The sequence below is a fragment of the Cryptomeria japonica genome, chromosome 1 (genome assembly GCF_030272615.1).
Source record: "Cryptomeria japonica chromosome 1, Sugi_1.0, whole genome shotgun sequence".
In the NCBI taxonomy this organism is placed as follows: Eukaryota; Viridiplantae; Streptophyta; class Pinopsida; order Cupressales; family Cupressaceae; genus Cryptomeria; species Cryptomeria japonica.
Genome location: NC_081405.1, coordinates 121,793,493 through 121,815,959, shown reverse-complemented (window position 1 = coordinate 121,815,959; position 22,467 = coordinate 121,793,493). Strand labels below are relative to the sequence as shown.

Sequence of the window (22,467 nt, the reverse complement as noted above, 5' to 3'; positions counted from 1 at the left end):
AAGTAGCCATCAACAATGTTGGTTAAAAATTTTGTACAACCACGGGATGTGCAAAATTGTGGTTTCAGCCACAGTGTGTGAGTATGATACTCTCCTAATTTAGGGAAGGCTCCCCCTATCTATAAACTAAACTAATCTAATATGGGTGGGACAGCAGTCTTTCTTCTTCTTTCAAGAAAAACTATATTGTTTTCTCTTCACAAAAAAGTAATAGCAATTGGAAATAAATAATAGCAAATACAGAAATGAGACTTTTTTGTAAGATTTTTGGAACATAAAAGGAAGCAAAGTTTCCATGAAAGCACAAAGACCTTTGTCACTTCCCCGGGACGGGAAAACAGAAATGAAATCACAAAGTCTTCAGCACTTCTACTGTCCTATCAACATTTGTAGATGATTTTCTGGTAACTAAGCACAATATGTAGCAATTCAAAGTCTAACCACATGATGCACCTCTTATGCACAAACATAGAAAATAAAAGCAGCACAAAGTCTGCAAGTTGCCCCTTTGCTTGAGCGTCCTACAATAGTTTCAGACGTGACAAGCAGCTCAAGGTCTGCAGTATCAAATCTTAAAACCAATCTAAAACTCCAAACACAATAAGCAGCTCAAAGTCTACAACATTGAGCTTGAATCCCTCTTGTATAACGCCCAAAACTCACAATCAATCTCTAGAAAATGTCGTCACATAACACCTTGAATCAACACAAAGTTTGAAAGCAATTTGCCTCTTTTAATTGTGTAATATCCCCACAATTTTATTTTTATTTTTAAACAAGATTACAATCACACCAACACCTGTTAGGGATTAGAATAAGAAAACTAAACCAGCTGAAAGGAACCTTGCACCTTTTGATCACCGAGAGCCCAAGCTGGGAGGGTGAGAGCATACGGTAGCAGAGGGTCGTTAGATGTTAACTGCTGAAAGTACTGATTACAGTAATGGGCGGCAAGCCAGTCCCTTCCACTTTCCAGCGGGAATAGAAAACTAGAAAGCTTGGCGGTAAACTAGCCAAGAAGAACAAGAACAAAACCAAGCACGAATCACTCTACCGCAATATTTCAGCGGGAAAACTAAATGCTTACAACAAAGCTCAACTCTACCGCTTATGCAACGGGAGGACAGAATTACAAATATCAAATGTAGGCGGCAAGCCAACCTCTTCCACTTTTCAGTGGGGTATGCTTTATAGTCCAGAAGTGGTTGACAATACTACTATTCAACCTTACAATATAGAGAGAAATGATTAGAATAGAAGAACAATGTGATCACAAATGAAAGCTACCTCTAAAACCAACTCAAACATTAAGCAACTATTGTTGTTCTTAATTTTGAAAGAGAATAACACGCAGACCAGCCACTATCGGCAACACCAAAATGCTCATAACTAACACAAATCTACTCGAAATCGCACCAAATCAAAAGCAAATGACAAATATGGCATACGAGACCATTTCAAAACCTCAAACCTGCAACTCTGAAGTCCGCGATCAGCAATATAGAATTCAAATCAGCAAACTATCATCTCCCCTTTGTAGGACATCATCGCCTATGGGATGGAGAAAATCAAAGCCAATACCCATGTTGATACACTCAGCAGACAAGGAGGTACGAACAAAATATTGCTTCAGCCACTATACGCCCAGCACACACCAAAAACACAGTAGCAATTAGAAAACTAAAAATGTAATAGCAAACTCCATCACTTTGAAGCTCAATCTACTCCTCTGAAAGAGAAATAGGCTCTCTCACAGCTAGGTGCTATCTCTCAAGCATGAACCTAGTACAAGCTAGAAAGCACGCAACTTTGAAGCAAAGGTCTGGCACAATTTTGGCAACACTTCGTTATGAAAATGTTCAAAGATCACAAATTAGAGACCAAGCTCTCATATTTATAGATTCTAAGACCCCAAATTCACCTCCAAATGGTGTCCAAATTACACTTCCTCATTTGCATTTCATCTCAAACATGACTTTGTCTTGGCGTCCGCTTTTCCTAGGCACAAAATTCGAACTTTTCCTAGGTCTCAACTTGCAACATAAAAGAACATTATACATGAGTGTATATTCCATCCTTGGGCGCTTGACTTAGGAGAACAAATAAATTTTGAATAAAATGCTCCTTTCATTTTCTAAAACGTCAAGCAATATAATTAAATATTAAACTTTAGAGTAAAGTATTAATATTTAATAAATCACTAGCAAAACAAATACTGATCAGTACCAAATTGAGCTATGGACTGAAGTGTTGAAAACCATCAAACTGAGCTGGGTCTGAACTCACAACTGAGCTACTAAAAATAAAACTACCTGAAATGACACTTACTAAAAATAGTAAGTCTTAAAAACAACTCCAAAAAGACTATTCTTCGAACCCTGTAGTTCAGCTCGAGAAACCCAGAAAAACCCATTAATCATGACAACTAACATCAACTTACTAAAAATAGTAAGTTCTGCAAACTCCCCTGAACTGATTGCATGTCATACCACTGCGAAGCTTACAAAAAACCCAGAAGGAAACTTTGATTCATTTTGCCAAACTCCAATCAGAACATCCCTGAAAATTGCGAAGAATCCTCCTAGAAAATAGGAAACACTAATTCATCATTCCAATCGGCCTACAGGTCTCCGGAATAGGCCAATGGACCTCTGATTACTCCTTACTGAGAAGGGGACATTACAAATTGACTCCAATCTGATTTACAACTAAGCTCAAAGTCTTAGGGTGTACATACAAATTGGCAGAGTTTTGTTGCATTGCCAAAAGATATCCATTACAATAGACCCCCTCAAGTATTTATAGGAGACGAGCCTTGAGAAAAAGGTGGGAGGATCCTAACTAACTTGAGAAATTCTCTCAACCACCATGACTTATTCCAACTACTAACTAAGACTTATTCAAAATTACAAGTCCTATTCTAAATTGACTTGTAATCAACTTACTTGTAATTACAAAAGTGCAAGTGATAAACTTGCAGTTACAAAATTGTTTTTTACAGGTAAACTTGTCAAAACAAAATTACAAATACACAATTGAAACTATTGTATGTGTCTGAAGACACGACTTTAATTACATCATCCTTTGTTTTGAAAATCTTCATGTTGCTTCAGGATGCTAGAACTTGAAGTATTCAAGATTGGTGAAGACATCTCGAACCGGAACAGGAATTTGCATCCTTAATGATCTTTGTGTCCTTGGCGAACGAACTTCAATCTTATCTTCTTGCTTGGGGTAGTACTGGCTTTTCAAGAGGGAAGTTCTTTGCAAGGCTGAAGTAAGAAACCTATCTCTGTCTTGAAAGCATTCTATGCTTTCAATCATTCACATCACTTATCCATCTCCTTTTGTGGCTCCATCATCTTGTTGTTCTTTCTTTGTATCATCCTACAATCTTGGAATCTGCTTGCAAAATAAGACCCATGCCTTAATTTATTGATTTGGTAGGTCGTGTGTGCAAACAAGACTAACAAGGGAAGGGATAAATTGATGCAAAAATGGGCTCACAAGTGAGTTTTGGGTTCTGGAAGCTGCATTACACGTGTGGAAAAACAAGAGCATTAACTTGCAATTGTGGAGAACAAACATGCAACTTCATATGTGTAATGGGTAACCACAAGTTTGCACTTGTAATTGGACCTTTAAGACACATTGTCAAGTGTTTTTTGAGTGTATTTTGGACCAATTTCGGGTTCTGGAAGGCTGACCGCAAGTGAAGTCACAACTGCAATCGGGTTTTAAAATTTTGACTACAAGTAGACTTTAAATGGGAAAAACCAATGAAGGTGTGAAATGAGTCGATGAAATGGTGGGATAGGGATTTTGATATGTGGGAAATGATGGGAATGAAGCTTATGACCATGTCCATGTATGGGAAGGAATATTATCAGCTTGACAACTTGGAAAATGGGAAAAACTTCAACTTGTAATCAGATTTGTAAATCCCGAAATCAAATGAATGAGTCTAATGGCAATTCTTCAACATTTGTAAATTTTGTAAAAAGAAGATTAACTCTTTTTACCAAAGGGGGAAGGTCAACATTACCACAGTTACTTGTAATCGGGTTTCGAAAACCCGAATACAAGTAAATAGGAAAAATGAAAGAGGGGAAAATCATGCACATTTACAACTTGCATTCAATGAACCTTGCTTGAAGAATGCCCTAGACCAAAACAAATGAGCTTAGGAAGAACCGAAATGCTCTATAAATACATTGAGAAACCACCACGTTGATATTCCTTGGCAGCTAAAAATGGATTTCCATTCATCCAACTCCACAAAAAACAACTTGGAAGGAGAGATACGTTTGTTGTCAAACACTCTTCAATGAATGAAGGATGCAAAACGTGTTGCAAATGTGGCAACAATGGCAGAATATGGGCACCCAAAACATGGAGCTTACACAACAAAAAACGAAGCCAAAAATCCCCACATTTACGCACAACATGTTTGCCAAAACTGTTGAATCCCAAAAACGTGGCACCAACCATCAATCTCCAGCAACATAGCAAGAATGTGGGATGGATTCAAGGGAATAATGCCACAAAAATCAGATTTTTGAGAACAAGAATGCAGATCGATTTTTCCTCTCCAACTACAAGCAAATGTGCCCTCCAAAGATGCAATCGGGTTTTTAAAACCCCTTTACAAGTTTTAAATTGCATTACTTTTCCTTCACTTGACCAATTTGGGGTTTCTAAGAAAGAAGAGCACAAAAATAAAGAACAAATCGACATGCAATGGGAAAATAAAACCCCTAAAACTAAAAGGAATAAAAACATAAAAACTTGTAATAGGGAAATAAAATTCCCATTACAACTAAAAACATAAAAGACTTAAAAACTTAAAAAGACTTGTCATAGGGAAATAAAATCCCTATTACAACTAAAAGCACAAAGTCGAAACTTTTATGAGAACTTACAAGTTCTCATTAAACTTGTATATTTAATTTAACTTGTAATTTGTCTAAAAAGTTCCTACAAACAACTTAAAAGACAAAAAGGGGAAAGGGGAAATAAAAAGCAAGTTACAAGTTACAAATCTTTTTAAAAAAAGTAATTTGTCTAAAAAGTTCCTACAAACAACTTAAAAGACAAAAAGGGGAAAGGGGAAATAAAAAGCAAGTTACAAGTTACAAATCTTTTAAAAAAAAGTTCACTTGTAATTGCTAGAAAAAACCCCTACAACACTAAAACATAAAGGAAACTCTAAATTTGCAAAGGAAAGAAAATTTTCCACTTGCAGTCCAGAGAATAAAACCCAATTTTGAAGGAAAAACATAGCAAACGAACTCAAAACGCGATGAAATTTGAAACGCGGATTCAGGATAACCAAAGATCGGTCCAGTTCAACAAGAAGCAAAAAATTTGCCTCGGGAAGCATGCCTTAAGAGTAAAATCTTCAACCTACAGTGACTGCTCTGAAACCTGAAATTGCACAAAAAGCTAGGAAAAAGAAGACCAAAACTTGGACAATGATGGCAAAGACACCCCCCAATGATTTGACACTAACAAATGTGATTTTTGCACCTCGTAAAACGTGCCTTGGAGACAAAAACAACACATTTAAGCAAAAATTTGTAGGGGTTGTCACATTTTTGAAAATCCAAAATGAGGACAACAAACAAACAAACTGGTTTGCTAAAGTTATCTTGTTTAGGTCACCTATGAAGAACAATAAATCATTACGGAACTAAATTTTGTTGTATTTCTCCAATTCCAATCTTGCATTGGATATATTCTAGGGATTCGTGGGGACATCTCCCCGGCACCATGACCTATGTCTCGGAGGCAACAAAACAAGAATGAAGCATCACTCACCATCCATAGCATGCAGGCCACAAGAAGGGGAGATACATCCCAAGAGATAACTAGGCATTCCTTAACCATCCCAAGGACATTAAGGCCTCACTTGTGCCAAAAAAAATGAGAAAATAAAAAATAAAAAAATTTAAACACTTAATTAAAAAACAAACATACCTTAACTCTAAACTTAAAAAGGAGGCCTAACAAGGTCCCCCAACATAAAAAATTCAACTAGCCCAAGCTCTCTTAAGCCTTTAACCTTGCCTATGCTCTACCATCTTTTTCTAGCATCTTTTGCATTTTTTGTGCCAAGGTGTAACAACTAAAATGTTACCTCTCCTATTCACTAGAAATCGACAACTTGCAAATCTTGGACATTATTATCCACAAAAAGAATGGCAATTTCAACAACCATATGCTCTTTCTCTTTCTTATTAAACCTCATTGGTTGTTTGATGATGAAATCGTGACTAGGGGGCCCTATGACGAAACCCATTCATGCAGCCCACACACAACACAATGGAAGCAACAAAACAAAACAACACATGCAACAATATTTAAAATATTTTATTTATTCATGCTTTAGGAATACACATTCATTACATTACAAATTAGGCCTTCTCTCATGGCCTCTCTCTTAGTCTCTCTCTCGTTCCTTCGTCACTTTTTCTTTGACACCCTTACCCTTTCACCTATGCCACTTCCCTAGGAAATTTGCCTTTCCCTATGGCACATTCTACGAGAGACTCTTTGACCCACCTCTTCTCAACTTCCCCCAAAAAGATTCTTCTAAATCAGACAAGATCCACCTCTATAGTGTGTCGAAACTAGAGAAGAAAATTGGCCACCCACATCTTGACATGTCATAACATGTGTCACGCTTTCATTCGAGCACTTGATCCACTCCAAAGGCCATTATAACCATTTCAAGTCCCCTTCTATAATTTTTTGTCACTTTATCATCTTGTTGAGGGTTTTCATCCCTTCAAGAACTCATGCTTACTCCTTGTTGATGGTTCCCAACTCCATAGGAACTCTTGAAAATCCAATGAACTCATCCTTTGTAGGGAATCTAACCATGTTTGGAACTCCCAAAATGTTATACATCTTTGCCTTTGTCAAGACTTTGATTGGGAACAAGCACCAAGCATACCCTCACTTTTGTCAACAAAATCACCAAGAACCATAACTTGCCAACGGTTTTGGTGGTTCCAAAAACTGGTTGAACCTCAAACTTCGCCAAAAAGCTAAGTCCAAATACTCATCCACGGCTTTGTGAGAATTGGAACCTTGTTAACAGTTTTGATTGTTCCCAAAACTAGTCAAACTTTCAGCTCGTCGAAAATAAACTAACTCTTGAAGACTGCACCGGAGATTTCAATAGGAATAACAACTTGTTGTGTGTTCTACACACCATCCCCGTCCTTTTGACAGGGACCCCCCCCCTCGTGTTTCCCTACCCTTGTAGAAGAGGGGAAGATCAAGAGTCTCTGTGAACAAGGCCATCGCTTATCATCCTCCTTGTTCAGCCTAGTATGAACCAAAATCGTGCACACCCCCTGAGATGGCCGAAATTTGTAAAACCGCAAAAAAAGAAACTCACAAAATAGCTCCACAGGCCGAAAAGAGTTCAAGCTCGCAAAATCAGCTTCAAAGCCAAAATTGAAAGGATTCATATTTGTGCAGTCTCACCTCATTCAGCCGAAAAATAAAACCATCTAAATTCACGCAAAATGACCCATTTGCCCAAAAAAATATTAAAGAAGGTAAAAATCGAACCACGCAACTTCCCCCCCCATTCAGCCGAAAGCTCTAAGTCACCCGATCTCACTCATTGAGCATAAAACACCAAAAGCAAGTTCAAGTTCACAAAGTCGGCTCATAGGCCGAAAAGGAGAGCAAGACATATTTGCGCAAGAAGTCCAATCAAGCCGAAAATAAACAAAGGAGCTCCAAGTCGCATTTCGACTTCAGAAGCCAAAATCGCGCGAGTAGGGTAAAATGTGCGAAGTTTAAAACAAATCATTTCCCAAGCCAAAATCGCACAAGGGGCTTAAAAGACTCGAAGTTAAGAGCAAATGCGTTAAAAGGAAACCTCTAAAATGCCCAATAGGCCCGAAAGGAGAAAAGGTTGCATCATCACTTGAGCGATCAAAAGGAAAATCGCACACTCCCACCATAGGCCCAAATTTCACTAAGATAGGGTAGGCGTTTGGGGTTCTTTAAAATCTCTCACTTAGGGGAAAAGGTCTGAATTTGGTTGCAAGAGAGACATTTAAATTAACAGTTAACATCTCTCAAAGGACCAAATTCGGCTGAAAAACAAAAGGGAGGCAAATGAGCATTTAAAATAAAATCTCACATTTCACCTCTATCGGCCGAAAACTAAGGTGCAAGGCATTTCAACTTAAAAGCAAATCTCTTGAAAGGCAAATAAACATTGAGAAGAAAGTCTTGCAAAAGACCGAATTTGGTCGAAAATCGTGAGCAAAGGTGCTTCGACTTGAGCTAAAATCTCACGTTTAGGCTAGAAACCCTAAATTCACAAAGGAGGGGACTTATATTGTTTTAAAACAAACATCTTTCGTCTTCGTTCTTCGTCAAGACAAAGCCCGGCATTGCGTAAAATTTGATATTTGTTAAATTAATTTATTTAATTTTTCGAAGTAATTAATCCAGGTTGAAATTGGTTGTTTGAAGATTGACGTCGAAAGGAACTAAGGTGACGGCTGAAAGCTCAGATTGAAGACCTGATCGCGATTAAAGCTGAAGATCGCGATTAAAGCTGAAGAGCGTGTTGCGCAGGGTCGAAGCGGCAAAGCACGAGGAAGCACACCATCGGACGACAAGTTGAAATCCACCAACAGGATTGAAGACCAAGAACACAAAATGCTACCAAATATGCATTATCGAGATACACAGTTGGATTTTATTTCCCACCTGAGGCCATTGGGGAGGCATTTGATATCCCATTTCCCGATAATTCTATTGCTACAACTATTGATGAGGCGCAAGTCGCTTATGACATGAATCTTGCTAAATGCAAGACGTTGATAAACGAAGAATGGTACAAAGAAAGAAGACCCCCAAGCATTAGGATCAGTAAAAAGACCCCTAGAAGTGATTTTCATAACGAGTATGGTGATATGGTCACCTTACTCAGCCGGGTTATGGGACTCCCTCACTCTAATTTTTTTGAGGAATGGATGTTCTACTTTATTGAGCAGGTCTTCGCTAGGAAGTCCAAGTTCGACTGGGCTCAAATCATCAACGACAATATCCATACACAGCTGATCGAGCTTGAAGAAAAGAGGTACTTTACCATGACTTCCTACTTGATTTACATGTTTGTCCGACACCAACTACTGACAGGGTTAATCAAGAAAGGTGAGATCAGGAACGAGCCGAATCAGGTAAAGGCGTATGAATGCTACCCTCAACTGCATTATTATGACATTGTTCAAAGAGAAAAGAATAACATTGCCTACACAATTGGTCAGTATGAGCGTGTTAATGATGTCGTTACAATGCGCCTAGTCAAATTAATGCAAGGAGGATTGCACATAAGGCTTTCAGAACAGGCTATCATTTTGATCCAAAAATATGGTGCATGGTTTATCCAATTCCCTAGGTTCACTTACATCAGAATAGCAGGCTTTGAGGGAACACTATTCTGGCTTTCACGCTATCCATCAGACAAAATAGTCCTCATGGAAGTTGCAAGACAGGCGCACCCAGCAGGGAGTCTACTCAGAGATAAGAAGCAGTCTGGGTTCACCTTCCCCATGATTTTGGGTACCCTTGATGTGCATTTCAAAAATTCGGTGCAAGCTGAGGAGTCATTTGCTGAATTGGCGTCATATGGCCTACAGGAACATTTCCCTAAGAAGTGCTTCAATCATGATAATTTGGCAAAGAGAGCCTATGGCAGGCGCTACAGGGCAAAGGCATCAATTGAGGATTATTGGAGCAACTGTTCCGATGACTTTGAGGTCCGACGACGTGAGTATTCTAGATTAAGTGTCCAGCAGATGCGGCTTTATGAGTACCGCTAGGTCCCAGATCAAGTAACGGATTATGGTAATTGCTTGCAGGTCCGAGAATTTGAAGCAATTAAGAACCTCTTGCCAGGCATTGATTGGACTCAGGACCCAATCACTGATTTTGAGGCAGTCATGGAAGCTCCAAGGAGGTATACCGATTACTGGCTATCCCAACAAATTGAGAAACTGACCCATGAAGGGACCCAATTCACATACAATCTGATGGGCAATCTCGATTCCCAGCCTTCGGAGGATGAAGGAACCTCAAGCGCACCAAAAGAAGAGGTTGAGAAACCTGGAAAAAAGAGGAAGAAAGCAAGAGACAATAGAGGGACTCGGACATCAAAAAGAACAAGGAGAGAAAAGATCCCTATCAGGAGGCCGGAAGTTAGTTCATCATCCAGAGACCCCAATTCGGAGGATGATGTAGTTGAACTTGACTACATACCCGCTCCGCCTTCATAGAGTGATGTTGATGCATTTGAGGCAAATAATCCTCAGGCACAAGATGCAGAGGTAAGGGTCGTTGGCCCAGATGAACCTGGAAATCAAGTTGAGGAGAGAGAGATTGCACCAAATCAAGAGGCTGGTAAGCATGAGCTCACTCAGGGAAGTAGGCATGAATTGCAATGGAATAGCGGCGGCAAGGATGACACCACCGTTGAGGGAGAACAAAAGGAGGATGAGACTCAGGAACCCGACAAAACTGAAAAGCAACCATCACAGGAGGATACCTGGCAGTTGTTCAGCGAGGTAGGAGAGAACTCAGCCATGAGTAAGGGATTGGATACTGCATTTGTTCCTTCTATGACCAATCAATTGCAGGTAGGCAGTGAGCCAGCTGAAGCCTCCAAGGAACAGAGTGGGAATTTGGCAATTACATCTGGACAGACCATCCCTCAAGACTGGCTAATTGCTCGTGCATAGCGAAAGGCAGTCGTCAAGCCACCTATTAACCTGGAGGATATCTTCTCTCGCATAGGAGAAATCAAATTCAAAGGTAAGAAAAAGCCCAAGACCTACTCCAGGATCACTAAGGATGAGCAAAGGAACCATGCCATTCACATTGCCACCCCACCTGCAGATAAACCAGCGGATCAAATTGCATTAGCTGATTATAGTATTGCGACCATCCCAATAGGGCGAGCCACCAAAGAGCAGGAAGGGGAAGAGTTCAAAGATTCCGTGCAGAATATGCTCAGACAGCTCGACGAAATGACTGCTAAGAGAGACATGTACCGAGTTCGTGTTGAGCAAGCTGAGGGGTACATTGATCACCTGCTGAAACCACTGCAACATGCCGTTGAATCCCATGTTCCTCCATTACCATTGGCACAAAGGACTACAATCGAGTTTTAAGGGGTGCGTGATACCGCCAAGGTCGTCAGGGAGTGGATTTGGGACATTAAAGAAAAGGGAGAGCACATCATTGAAGATGTGAAGGAAATGGCCCACCATCGAGAGACCATTCACGTCAAGATGTTTGAAGTGAAGAGGGAATGTTTCAAGGTCCATGAGGTGGTTGGTGTGATTCTTCCCCTCATAAGGGCTCTTTTCTGGACCCACATGCAGATTCCCACATTGCCTACCATCCCGGATCCATATGACATCAGCACTTTCAAGGAGTGGTACTAGACTGCCAACATGAAAAATGATACGAAAGATACCATTAATAAAGAGCAAGAGGAGTGCGAGGAAATTTTGTCAAACATGAGGGATCTTGGTGGAAGGATCCTCAGATCAATGGTCCTTGGTTGGAAGAATAGTATGTCCGAGAATGAAGTACAACCAAGATGGGAGGATAGGCTGAGAATTGATAAGGTAGCATACTCCATAAAGGACCTGGAATTTGCCAGTGGGCTGCATGCGGACATATTAAATTTTCAGGCTCATCGGTTCGACTGGAAGGATGGATTGAAGCATGTAGATCGCCACCTGGAGGGTATGCAAATACAAAATTCGCCATCCTCCTATGCCTCCAAGCAAGGTGTTGTTCCAACTATGCATCAAATTTCAGGATTACGTTCAAGCACAGTGTACAACAAATCGGGACATCTGGAAGGAGTATTTGCACAGGGAGGCTGAATTTTTGGAAAAAGGGTCCACAGCAGAGAAGGAAAAAGTGCTTTCCTAAAGTATATGTTCCTTTTTAAATCTTAAAATGCACTTTTTCAAACATAAAGTTCATTCCTAACTACCAAAGCTGTTGTAAATTTTGAGCTCCGTGCGTGTGCATTTTTTGGAGCAGCTTTTTGGGTAGTTATTGATTACCTTTTTGGTAGTTATTGTTTCCCCTTTTGTTGTTGTTGATATTTTGCCTCCCATTTATGGGTATGGGCAGTTTTGATAGAGGATGAATCTGGCCCATTTATCTAAGTTTAATCTTGGCCATTCATCCATTTTGAGAACTCTATATAAAGGAGTTAGTTTCTCCTTTATTTTAGGCAGAAAAAAAGATTGTTGCAAAAACTCTGGCAAAATATATACAGAATTTAATGGATGTTAAAGTTGTGTCTTTTTACTATGAGTGCATGGTCCTCTTCTCCATCTATTTTATATTTCTGCAACTGTATTTATTTTCAGACAGTTTATTTATGCATGTATTTGATGTAAATGTTGGTTCATACCATTAGGAAATAGTTGATTATTATTCCCTCTGCATGGTTAGTCTGAGCCCCTTTTGTGCTAAGTTCGGTTGTTAGATTTGAATGAGTGGGTGTAAGAGTCCATCATTTGTATTTAAGAGTCCATCATTTGTATTTAGCAGCTTGAAAATTCAAAATCCTTAGATGATTGCATTGGTTTTTACCTAGTTGTGCTAATTAGCTGGCAAAGTAATTTCTAGTTATTTTAAGACTTCCGTCTATGTGTTCAAATATGTTGTCTTAGTTAAATTAGCTAGTTGTTCTTATTTACTCTTTATCCTTATCCCCCCATTTTTTCCCTTTTTTATTAAAAGAAGCCCGCAAGTCAAGCTGAAGTAGCATCAATTAAAAGCAAATCAAATGAAATAGGACTCTAAGATTTTAGGGAGCCTGTGTGAAACCAATTCCATTTAACCGTAAGTCCCCTTTGTGTTTCCAACAAAACACATCAACTACTAAGCTATCCTGCAGTCAAGACCTGACAACCGAAACATTGAGCTCATCCCCATTGATCAATTTAACACAGCATTAGGGATTTCCTTATCTCAAGAGAGGATAGGATACTTAGAATTCTATTATGCGTTGGCCGAATGAAGTCGTAGTTCCGCAACTTTAGACACATCAACAAGACCTAGTAAAAGTCCATTTGCTTCTTTAGTGGTGTTGGTTAAAAAGGACGATACTTTCAGGATGTGCATTGATTACAAGGAATTAAACAATAAAACGATAAAAAAACAAATATCCGATTCGCCGTATTGATGAACTCATAGATGAGTTGCATGGTGCCCGTTACTTCTCCAAAATAGATTTGAGATCCGGTTATCATCAAATTTGAGTCAAGGAGGATGACGTGGAGAAGACAGCTTTCAGGGGTCACTATGGACACTTTGAGTTCTGGGTCATGCCCTTTGGCTTGACTAATGCGCCAGCCACATTCTAGTCTTGAATGAACAGGACACTTAGAGATCAGTTGAGGAGGTTCATGTTGATATTCTTTGATGACATACTGATTTATAGTAAGACTTGGGAGGAGCATTTGAAACACATAGATATTGTGTTGAGTATCCTTGAGAGTGAATCCCTGTATGCGAAGATGTCTAAATGTGCTTTTGGGATGACAGAGTTGTTGTACTTGGGGCACATCATCAGTGTTGAGGGTGATCCTGTGGATCCAGATAAGATCAAGGCTATTATGGATTGGCCGCCAGCGAAGAATGTTTCTCAGCTAAAGGGATTCCTTGGGTTGTGTGAATTCTACCGCCGCTTTGTGAGGGGTTTTTCTCAGACTGCTGCACCCCTTACAGATTTGACTAGGAAAGATGGATTTAAGTGGATAGATAGCGCTCAGCAGTGTTTTGATAGATTTACGGAGTTGATGAGCACATGTCCATTGTTGGCTATTCCAGATTTCAGCAAGCCTTGTGAGTTGCATTGTGATGCCTCGGGTGAGGGCCTTGGTGCGGTATTGATGTAGGATAGACACCCCATCACTTTTGAGAGCAGGGAATTGAGGGGGCTTGAGAAGAGTTACAGCATTTATGACAAGGAAATGTTAGCGATCATGCATGCCTTAGCGAAATTCAGACAATATCTGGTGGGCAATAAGTTTACCGTCAAGACAGATCATAACAATTTGAGGCATTTCCTTGGGCAGAAGGATTTGAATGACAGGCAGCAGAAATGGGTCAGCAAACTGCAAGCTTATGACTTTGATATAGTCTTCATCAAAGGCAAGAAAAACATAGTTGTTGATGCCTTATCCAGGAGACCACATTTGTGTGCTTTGCGAGTGTTGGAGGATGACTGGAGGGAATTGATTTCAGCAGAGTATGCAAAAGACAGGTGGGCTACTGGTATCATTGATGGCACTATCCAGGATGACAGATATACAGTGGAAAATGATTTGATCATTTACAAGGAGAGAATTTATTTAGTGTCAGGATCTACTATGAAGCAAAATATTTTGAGAGCTTTCCATGACTCGCCATTAGCAGGACATCCAGGGTATTTCAAAACCTACAGGTAGGTGAGAGAGCACTTTACTTGGAAAGGGCTCAAGTCAAAAGTATTACAATATGTGAGGGAGTGCCCAGTGTGTCAGCAAAATAAGCATGAGCACTCTTTCCCTGGTGGTTTATTGCAGCCCCTACCCATTCCTGAGAGGAAGCGGGACAGTGTGTCGATGGATTTCATTACGGGACTACCCAAGGTCCAAAGCAGGGATTGCATATATGTGGTGGTGGATCGGTTGATGAAGTTTGCTCATTTTTTCGCTATTTCATCCACCTATACAACAGTGCAGACAACGGAATTGTTTTTTAGAGAGGTATTCAGGTTGCATGGATTGTCACAAAGCATAGTGAGTGGCCGAGACAGCAGGTTTATGAGTAATTTTTGGCAAGAGCTCTTCAGGTTGTGTGGGACAGAGCTTACTCCGAGCACCAGTTATCACCCACAAACAGATGGTCAATCAAAGATTGTGAATAAGTGGGTGGAAGGATACCTCCACAATTATATTGCAGGGCAGCAGAAGGCGTGGGTTAAGTGGTTGCATCTAGGGAAGTATTGTTATAACACCACTTATCATATGTCCATTCAGATGTCACCTTTTATGGCCCTATATGGTAATGAGGCTCTGAGCTTCCTAGATTTGCTTTTTGGGGACATCCGAGTACAAAAGGCTAAGGATCTCTTACAACAGAGTCAAAATATCATGAGATAATTGAAGGAAAATATACAGAAGGCTCAAAATCAGCAAAAACAATATGCAGATCACCATAGAATAGAGAGATCTTTTGAGGTGGGTGACATGAATTACCTCATGCTGCAGCCCTACCCCCAGTCCACTCTCAAAAAGAGTGGTGCAGAAAAGTTGAAGCCACGTTATTACGGCCCCATTCAGAGTTATCAGGAGGGTTGGAGAGGTGGCCTATGAGCTTGAGTTGTCGGCAGACAGTAAGGTACACAATGTTTTTAATGTGTCACGCCTCAAAAAGGCGTTGGGTCATAATATAGTACCTTCAACAGAGTTACCTCCTCTTGATGATGAGGGGAAACTTATTTTGGTTCCTAAGGCTATTTTGGAGACTAGGGAGCGCACCTTACGGAGACGGGTCACCAAGGAATATTTGGTGAAGTGGAGGAATCTGTCGGTAGAGGATGCTACTTGGGAGAGTGAGCAGATCTTACAGCATCCAGAGCTGAGATTGCTTGAGGACAAGCAATTTCAAGGGGGGCGGACTGTAATCTCCCCTTTTTAGCAGTTGTCTAGCGATTTGTCGTTAGCCATTTTTGTCATGGTCCCAAGGGCTAACCAGGACTTTGCAGGGATCCGTGATGGTTTTGACCTAGGCAAATTCAGTTTCGGGCCAAACGGAGTTGATTTGACAGGGTTTTCTGGAACTTACTATTAATAGTAAATCTTTTTTGGCGCAGTGTCAGCTAAATTTTGATGCAATTTTGGTAGGCGATATTTTGATGCATATTATTCCTCTCCTAGATTGCAATTTTAATGTGCCATTAATTTATTTGGGCTATTGTTGAAAAAGTTCTAAAGTTAAATTCAAATATTTAACTTTAATACCTTTTAAATGTGGGAGACTATAGTTTAAGTGGGAAAAATTAAAAGTACCCATTCAAAAAGGGGAGACATAAGTTATTTTGTATTATTATAAATTTCTATTATCCCACATTGGTGATGCATTGGAAATAGAGCCAAGATGGAGTAATAAATGAAGGCATTTAATGCTGGAAATGGACATCTGGGGAATTGTGTCTTGGCAATTGATTTTCCTGGAAATTGTATTTCTGGATTCAGTTCTGGAAAAACTTGGGCTCTTGAGGACGAAATCCCTCTTGGGTATCATTTCCTACACCTATGAAAATCAGTCCTGGGAAATCTTGAAGTTAAATGGCAGAGATGGAATATAGTGGTATCAGGGTTGGAAGAACTGCAAAAGCTCATCAATCGATTAAAGAATGCACTGAAGGTATAAGATCATTGTGAGGAAGGTACGAGCTGTGGCATTTGCTGTAAGTTAATCGAACCTTTCAGTTCTGAAGATTATCATTTTGGGGGGGCTTAAGTTAATCGCAGAAATATTGGGAGTGAAGGCGTTGATCATTAATCAGTTCGCAGACCTTTGGGAAAGTACCAGAGAGCCACGCCACTACTAGACAAACCCTGGATACACTCACAGTGATTACAGCAACCACATTACCTGTCGCAGTTCACAGAAAATCCATTCAGTCCAGCTTAATAAAGACGTGACACCTTAAGGTTTTACCAGCAATATCGTGGTTGAAGAAATCTGTACACGTTAGGGAAAAACGCCAGCATTAACCTGTAGCTTGCTTGCTGAGACGTGAGAGGGAAGTAAGAAGTCGTGGGCTTTTTCCAACAGCAAGGCATAGCTAGTGTGCATACACTTTCCAGCGACTGGACAGAGAATGCTATATGGTGCTGCCAAATCAGGTTCTAGTCGCTTTGTACTGGGATTATATTGTCATCTTTTAACAGTATCATTTTTTTTTTTAAACTGATTGGTGGACTTAGTTGAATATTTCCTAGCTATCTGAAAACTACGAATTAGCTAGTCTGCAAAAGGAACTTGTTGTATAATTTGAAGCTTACTGCCATTTATATTTAAATTTATATATGCGTATTTGTTGTTCCTGGATGATTCAATGTAAAACCAAAAACGCACCAGGTATCAGTTAAACAAAAATCAGTCCTGAACGATAGACAACCAACTGTTTGACAAAAAACCAACAGCTAGATTGTTAAGGAAAAATTGGCAGATAGCTCAGCCTATTACAGAAAATTTCAAAAGGTACCACCGTCTATGACGTCTATGACGAATATCAAAAGGAAAATAATTAACAAAACTTGAGGGAAAACTAACACAACTTAAGAAGAAAACTAACACAGCTCGCCAAGAAATCAACATAATTTGCTAATATGGAGAAAAACCAAATGACAGATCAATAAATTTTAAACAAAGATCAAATGGCAAATTAACACGATTTACAAAGAAAAAGCATACGGAAATTCAACACGATTTTACCAAGAAAAATCAAATGGAAAATCAATGTAACTTGCGAAGAAAATATAAAATGGAAAATTAACAAATTTACAAAGAAAACCAAATGTAAAAATCAACACAGCTACAAAGAAGAATCAAATATAAAATTGACACAATATATAAAGAAAAATAAAATGGAAAATTAGCACAGCTTGCAGGAAAACTAACACAAATTGTCAAAAAAAATCACACAATTAACGTAGAAAACTCACACAATTTGAGAGGAAAATTAACACAATTTGCCAAAATAACACCGTTTGCCAAGAAAGTTTAGTTAAAAACGGGGCAATTAGAGTGTGTACCAGTACGCTGGATGGCGACACATTGCAGCATGTAACCATATAAGCAATGCGATGAGTCAACACTCTTGTTTTACCAGAACCGGGGCCCGCCACAACCCTCACATACTTGTCATTCGTTTCCACCACGCTCGCCTGCTCTTCATTTAAACCGCAACTTCCCATTTCCCTTTTAACATCCTTACTTTCAAGCACGGCAACCGACTGAGCTGTTGAAACCCTAGGCTTCACTATAGCCTTCTCTAAGTTTATCGTCGTTAGTGCTCTGCTCAAAAAATACCCTAAATCTCCTCCACTAAATTTGTCCCTTGCAAACTTCTTGGACTCGTATTTGCATTTCCACTGCAACATTTGGCAGACTAAATTCCTATCAAATTTTGGTGCACAGAAACGTCCCTGGCGAAGGGACAGCGCCATAGGTGGCCAGCAAAAGAGAAGAAAAGCGTCTTCTCCAAAATTAACTGAAATGCGCTAATTTTACTAAATCTGCAGGTCTTTGAAAGATGAAAGACTGAAAGACTGACATTATGCACCGTACATTTTCGTTCATTACATATATTTAGCGCAGAGATTTGTATTCATGTACTGAACTGGGTAACCTGCTTAAACCCTTTGAATGAGCGGCTCAAGCGCGCCAAAGGACGAGATAATAATACTACGACAAAAAATGACGGAATTGAGAAACTATTCTTCTTTGTATTGAACCTTTCCGCCGTCTCTTTTCGCCTGAAAATCAACTCATTACACGCCCTAATTTTCGTGCAGATTCAATCCAGAAAGCTCGGAGTGCAGGTGCACCGTCCCGTACAATAATTCTGACGGGAATTTAGTGCTACTTCAGACATTCTAATGTTTATTGGTGTTATGGCATGTGGGTCCCTTTTTATTTGCTTTCTCTTTTTAACATTGTTTTATCGTTAATATCGTGGCCTTCATTAGGCTATAATTAGGATAAAATGCACATGGTCCCCTTTTTATTTGCTTTCTCTTTTTAACATTGTTTTACCGTTAATATCGTGGCCTTCATTAGGCTATAATTAGGATAAAATGCACGTGGTCAATTTTTAACATCGTTTTACCGTTAACATCGTGGTCCCTAGTTTCGGCAATGCTATTTAAAGAGGTTCGTCACTATAACATAAAATGCACATGGTCAATTGGGATAAAACGGCTATCACACCACAACCATTTCAAATTTCCATAAGTCAATCTGTCTATAGGTGATGCCTATATAGACCGTTGAGCCCTACATCTAGCTGAAAGGAGATCATGCAAGCGTGCCATTACATTGAGGTGAGCATGTCTTCAGGGTTCAAATTATGTTTCAATTTGACAAATTAAATTAAATATGTATCTAGTTTTTAGTTTGTAAAATGAGGAAATTCATGTATGTTTGAAATATTTTTTTGATTTCATTTGAAATATCTAAATGTTATGATTACCAAAATCAAAAGGATTGTGATTATAATTTTAGATTTATGGTTTTCAAAAAAGAATTATGACATAAGAATATGAATTTTTCATCTCAAATGTATTGACATATTAGTGTTCACAATCTTTATAAGTTATCACTGAATAGAATAATGTTCAACAATTATTTAACAAATCGCATAATATGTTAAAGGACTATTATATGCTTTAACAAAGACACTTATTCATTGGAACACAATATCATTTCAACATCCAATCCTAGTTGCTAGTAGAGAACTTCAAAGCACCTTTTGAGCCCATTCCAAACAAAGTGATTAAACTTTATCGAATAGCAAAATCCTCCCACTTTTTATACATATCAGTAGAAAAATCAAAAAAAAAAAAAATTCTTCACAATAGATGAGTGACTTTAGTACTTTGTTGATGATTTATTGCCCCCTTAAGAAAGCGTTTAGAATGACTCTCTCACCAGTTGACAAGCATGGACAAACTTCAAGGTTGTGGATTACCTCAAGTTGAAGTGAATCTTCAAATAAAAGGTTGGTTCTCGTGTTGTTATCACCTAAAACTAACCTAGATTATTGATATCGCTAAGGAAAATAGGTAGAAGGATTACTTAACTAAAACTATCTCCTAATGTGATGATGCACCAAATTGCTTTTTATAGACCTATACTACTATCTTCACACATAGTTGCTCAATGACCAACTTTTCCTTGCACAACTCAAATGTTTTACATACTAATGCATCATTATTTCATAGGAAGGTTTAATTTTTTACAGTTCTTAAAAGGAAATGAGTTTTTTTTCACATCTAATGTCTATTTGAACTAGTAAACAACCTATAACCTGTACTAAGTAAGTGTTTTCTACCTATAGATGTTAAAAATGGGACTTATAATGGAAGATTTGCATACAAATCTTAAAATGATATATTGATCATTTGCTTACACACAATTAAACAACATGTAAAGGAGACAAAATGTTGATTTCATTGATGTAGAAAGTGCTTATAAAGTAGTATCAATCTCAATATCATCTGATTTTGCATTCAAAATTGAATATTATATTACTTTTTAGTCACATAATGAATGATTTTTTTTAGTTACAAATCAAGGTTTTACTAAAGAGAAACTTAAAAAAAGCTATAGTGCCTACAAAACTGAAAAAATTTAACTAACTTTTTTTTGCTTCTAGGCATTGTCTTTTACCTAGGATTGAATTCCAAAAACATTGTAACGTGGGAAAATTGATGAAATGACATATGTCATACATCTTTTATGACCTAGTTATCTCTACTTGTGGGTACCAAACTATTGCTCTTGCTTTTTCCATCTCTTTAATTGCTATGTGATAAAGGTCAAAGATTGGGGCCTTGAATTTCCTTTATGAAGACCATATTAATGAGCACCTAGATACTTGTGAATGGCCTCAAACTATCATATAGTATCTTCATTTGTCTTCCAACTCATTTTAGTTGGTTCTTATAACTTTGCACCTATTCACAAATCCTTCAAACTATCAAAAACCCGCCTTCCATATCTATAGGACATGTGATTGAAAGCCTTAAGAGTGTAGGAGCTCTTATAAGCTTTGTAACTATAACTTACACAAGGAATATATACCATATTATGGCCTTCAATCCAACTACATCCAAGCAATCTTTACTTTATTACCTTTGTTCCTCTCTCAACATATTGAAGTATTGTCATTCAGTACAAGGCCATGATATTTTAGCTCACATAATGCTCGTTGACCTCTAATGGCTACTACAACATTGACTACCTAAATTCTATGTTTGAGGTATGCTTATTGAGGTTGCTAAAAAAATAGTAATCTCTTTTGATCTATAGGATTTATCTTTGGAAGGAAAATATTGGGGGTTGTGTTTAGAGGCCTACCTCAGTCAAACCTCGTTTTGATGTTTCCACCTCCATGGACAACCCAAATAGTAGCAACAATAGAGAGATAAATGATAAAGAAAGGCAATAAGATTACAAGATAATGAGGACTCCCCTTCAACGCCTAAGAATTTGATGTTTGAAGGATTGAAAATAAACAACCAAGAAGCTCTTAAAGTTACAACAACGGTCGACGATAATCATTGGAGAAACCTGTAAAGTTGTAGGAAAATATGTTGATAGCTTGGAAACTTGCTAAATGATCAAAAAGTCCTTATAAAGTCTCAAAATGCAAGAGATATAGGCATTTGAAGGAATCCCGATGTCAGTGGCCGCGAACAGAGGCATTACGAACTCTTCCAGGCACAGATATAACGCTCAAATGGCCACATGCGGACTAACAAATTCGCGAGATGCTAGCATGGCGTGCGGACATCTCCATGGTGCACTAGAGTCCATTGGTCAATTAGTCAACATGGTCAGTAGAAGCCAAGTTCTTATCTTACAAGGCAGACCATGTGGACAAGAGGACAAACAAGTGATGAATGTTCCCAATCGGCTTGAAGTGAATATGCTTATGTGACATGGAATTTCACGGGGTGCAATTTATGATATTATAGTATCCTTCAATAGGATACCTTTATGCTTGTAAGATAGCTTTACAACTATCTCTTCTTGGCTTGAAGATTTGTATTCTTTAGAAGGATCTTCTTCCTTGCTTGGAAAGAATGCATTTGTGTTGAAGATATCTCCTAAGTGGTGATGAAGGTGTTATATCCTTGATGTAGATCTCTATCTTCCTTAAGATATCAACATGGTAATAAGTTGACATCTTCAGGGGGGAATATAAGGCCTCCTTGTTGATTGTACTTGGTGTCATTGCAACACACATTTCATACTCTCATATTTTGGTGCACATTGCAACACCCATTTGGCAATCTCATATTTTGTTGCACACTACAACACCCATTTTGCAATCTTATATTTTGGTGCACATTGCAACACCTATTTTGCAATCTCATATTTTAGTGCATACAATAGCACCCTTTTTGTAGTCACATTTTTTAGATTTTCTAACAAATAAGGTTTTGTTTTATAATCTTAGTTCTTAATGCAAATTGTAACACTTATTTTGTAATCACATTTTCAAATTACCTAGGAAAAAAAGGTTTTGTTAGGTAATCTTCTTTAACATGGATCATGTACAATATAACACACTTTATTGTCCAATAAAGTATATGTCTTTCTCTCTTTTTTATG

At 38.6% G+C, this 22,467-nt stretch overlaps 1 protein-coding gene across 3 annotated transcripts in view; it reads right to left on the bottom strand.

Annotated features, from left to right (window-relative positions):
* The window catches only part of LOC131026808 (uncharacterized), a 257,348-nt gene extending 238,666 nt beyond the window's left edge, over window positions 1-18,682 (bottom strand). The window contains exon 1 of one of the 3 annotated variants that reach the window (XM_057956786.2): window positions 17,880-18,682. In XM_057956786.2, the coding sequence (XP_057812769.1) occupies window positions 17,880-18,293 (414 nt within the window). In that variant the 5' untranslated portion in view covers window positions 18,294-18,682. The remainder of the gene's footprint in view (window positions 1-17,879) is intronic. The other 2 variants (XM_057956787.2, XM_057956785.2) reach the window with 2 other exon arrangements.
* Between the last annotated feature and the right edge of the window lie 3,785 nt (window positions 18,683-22,467).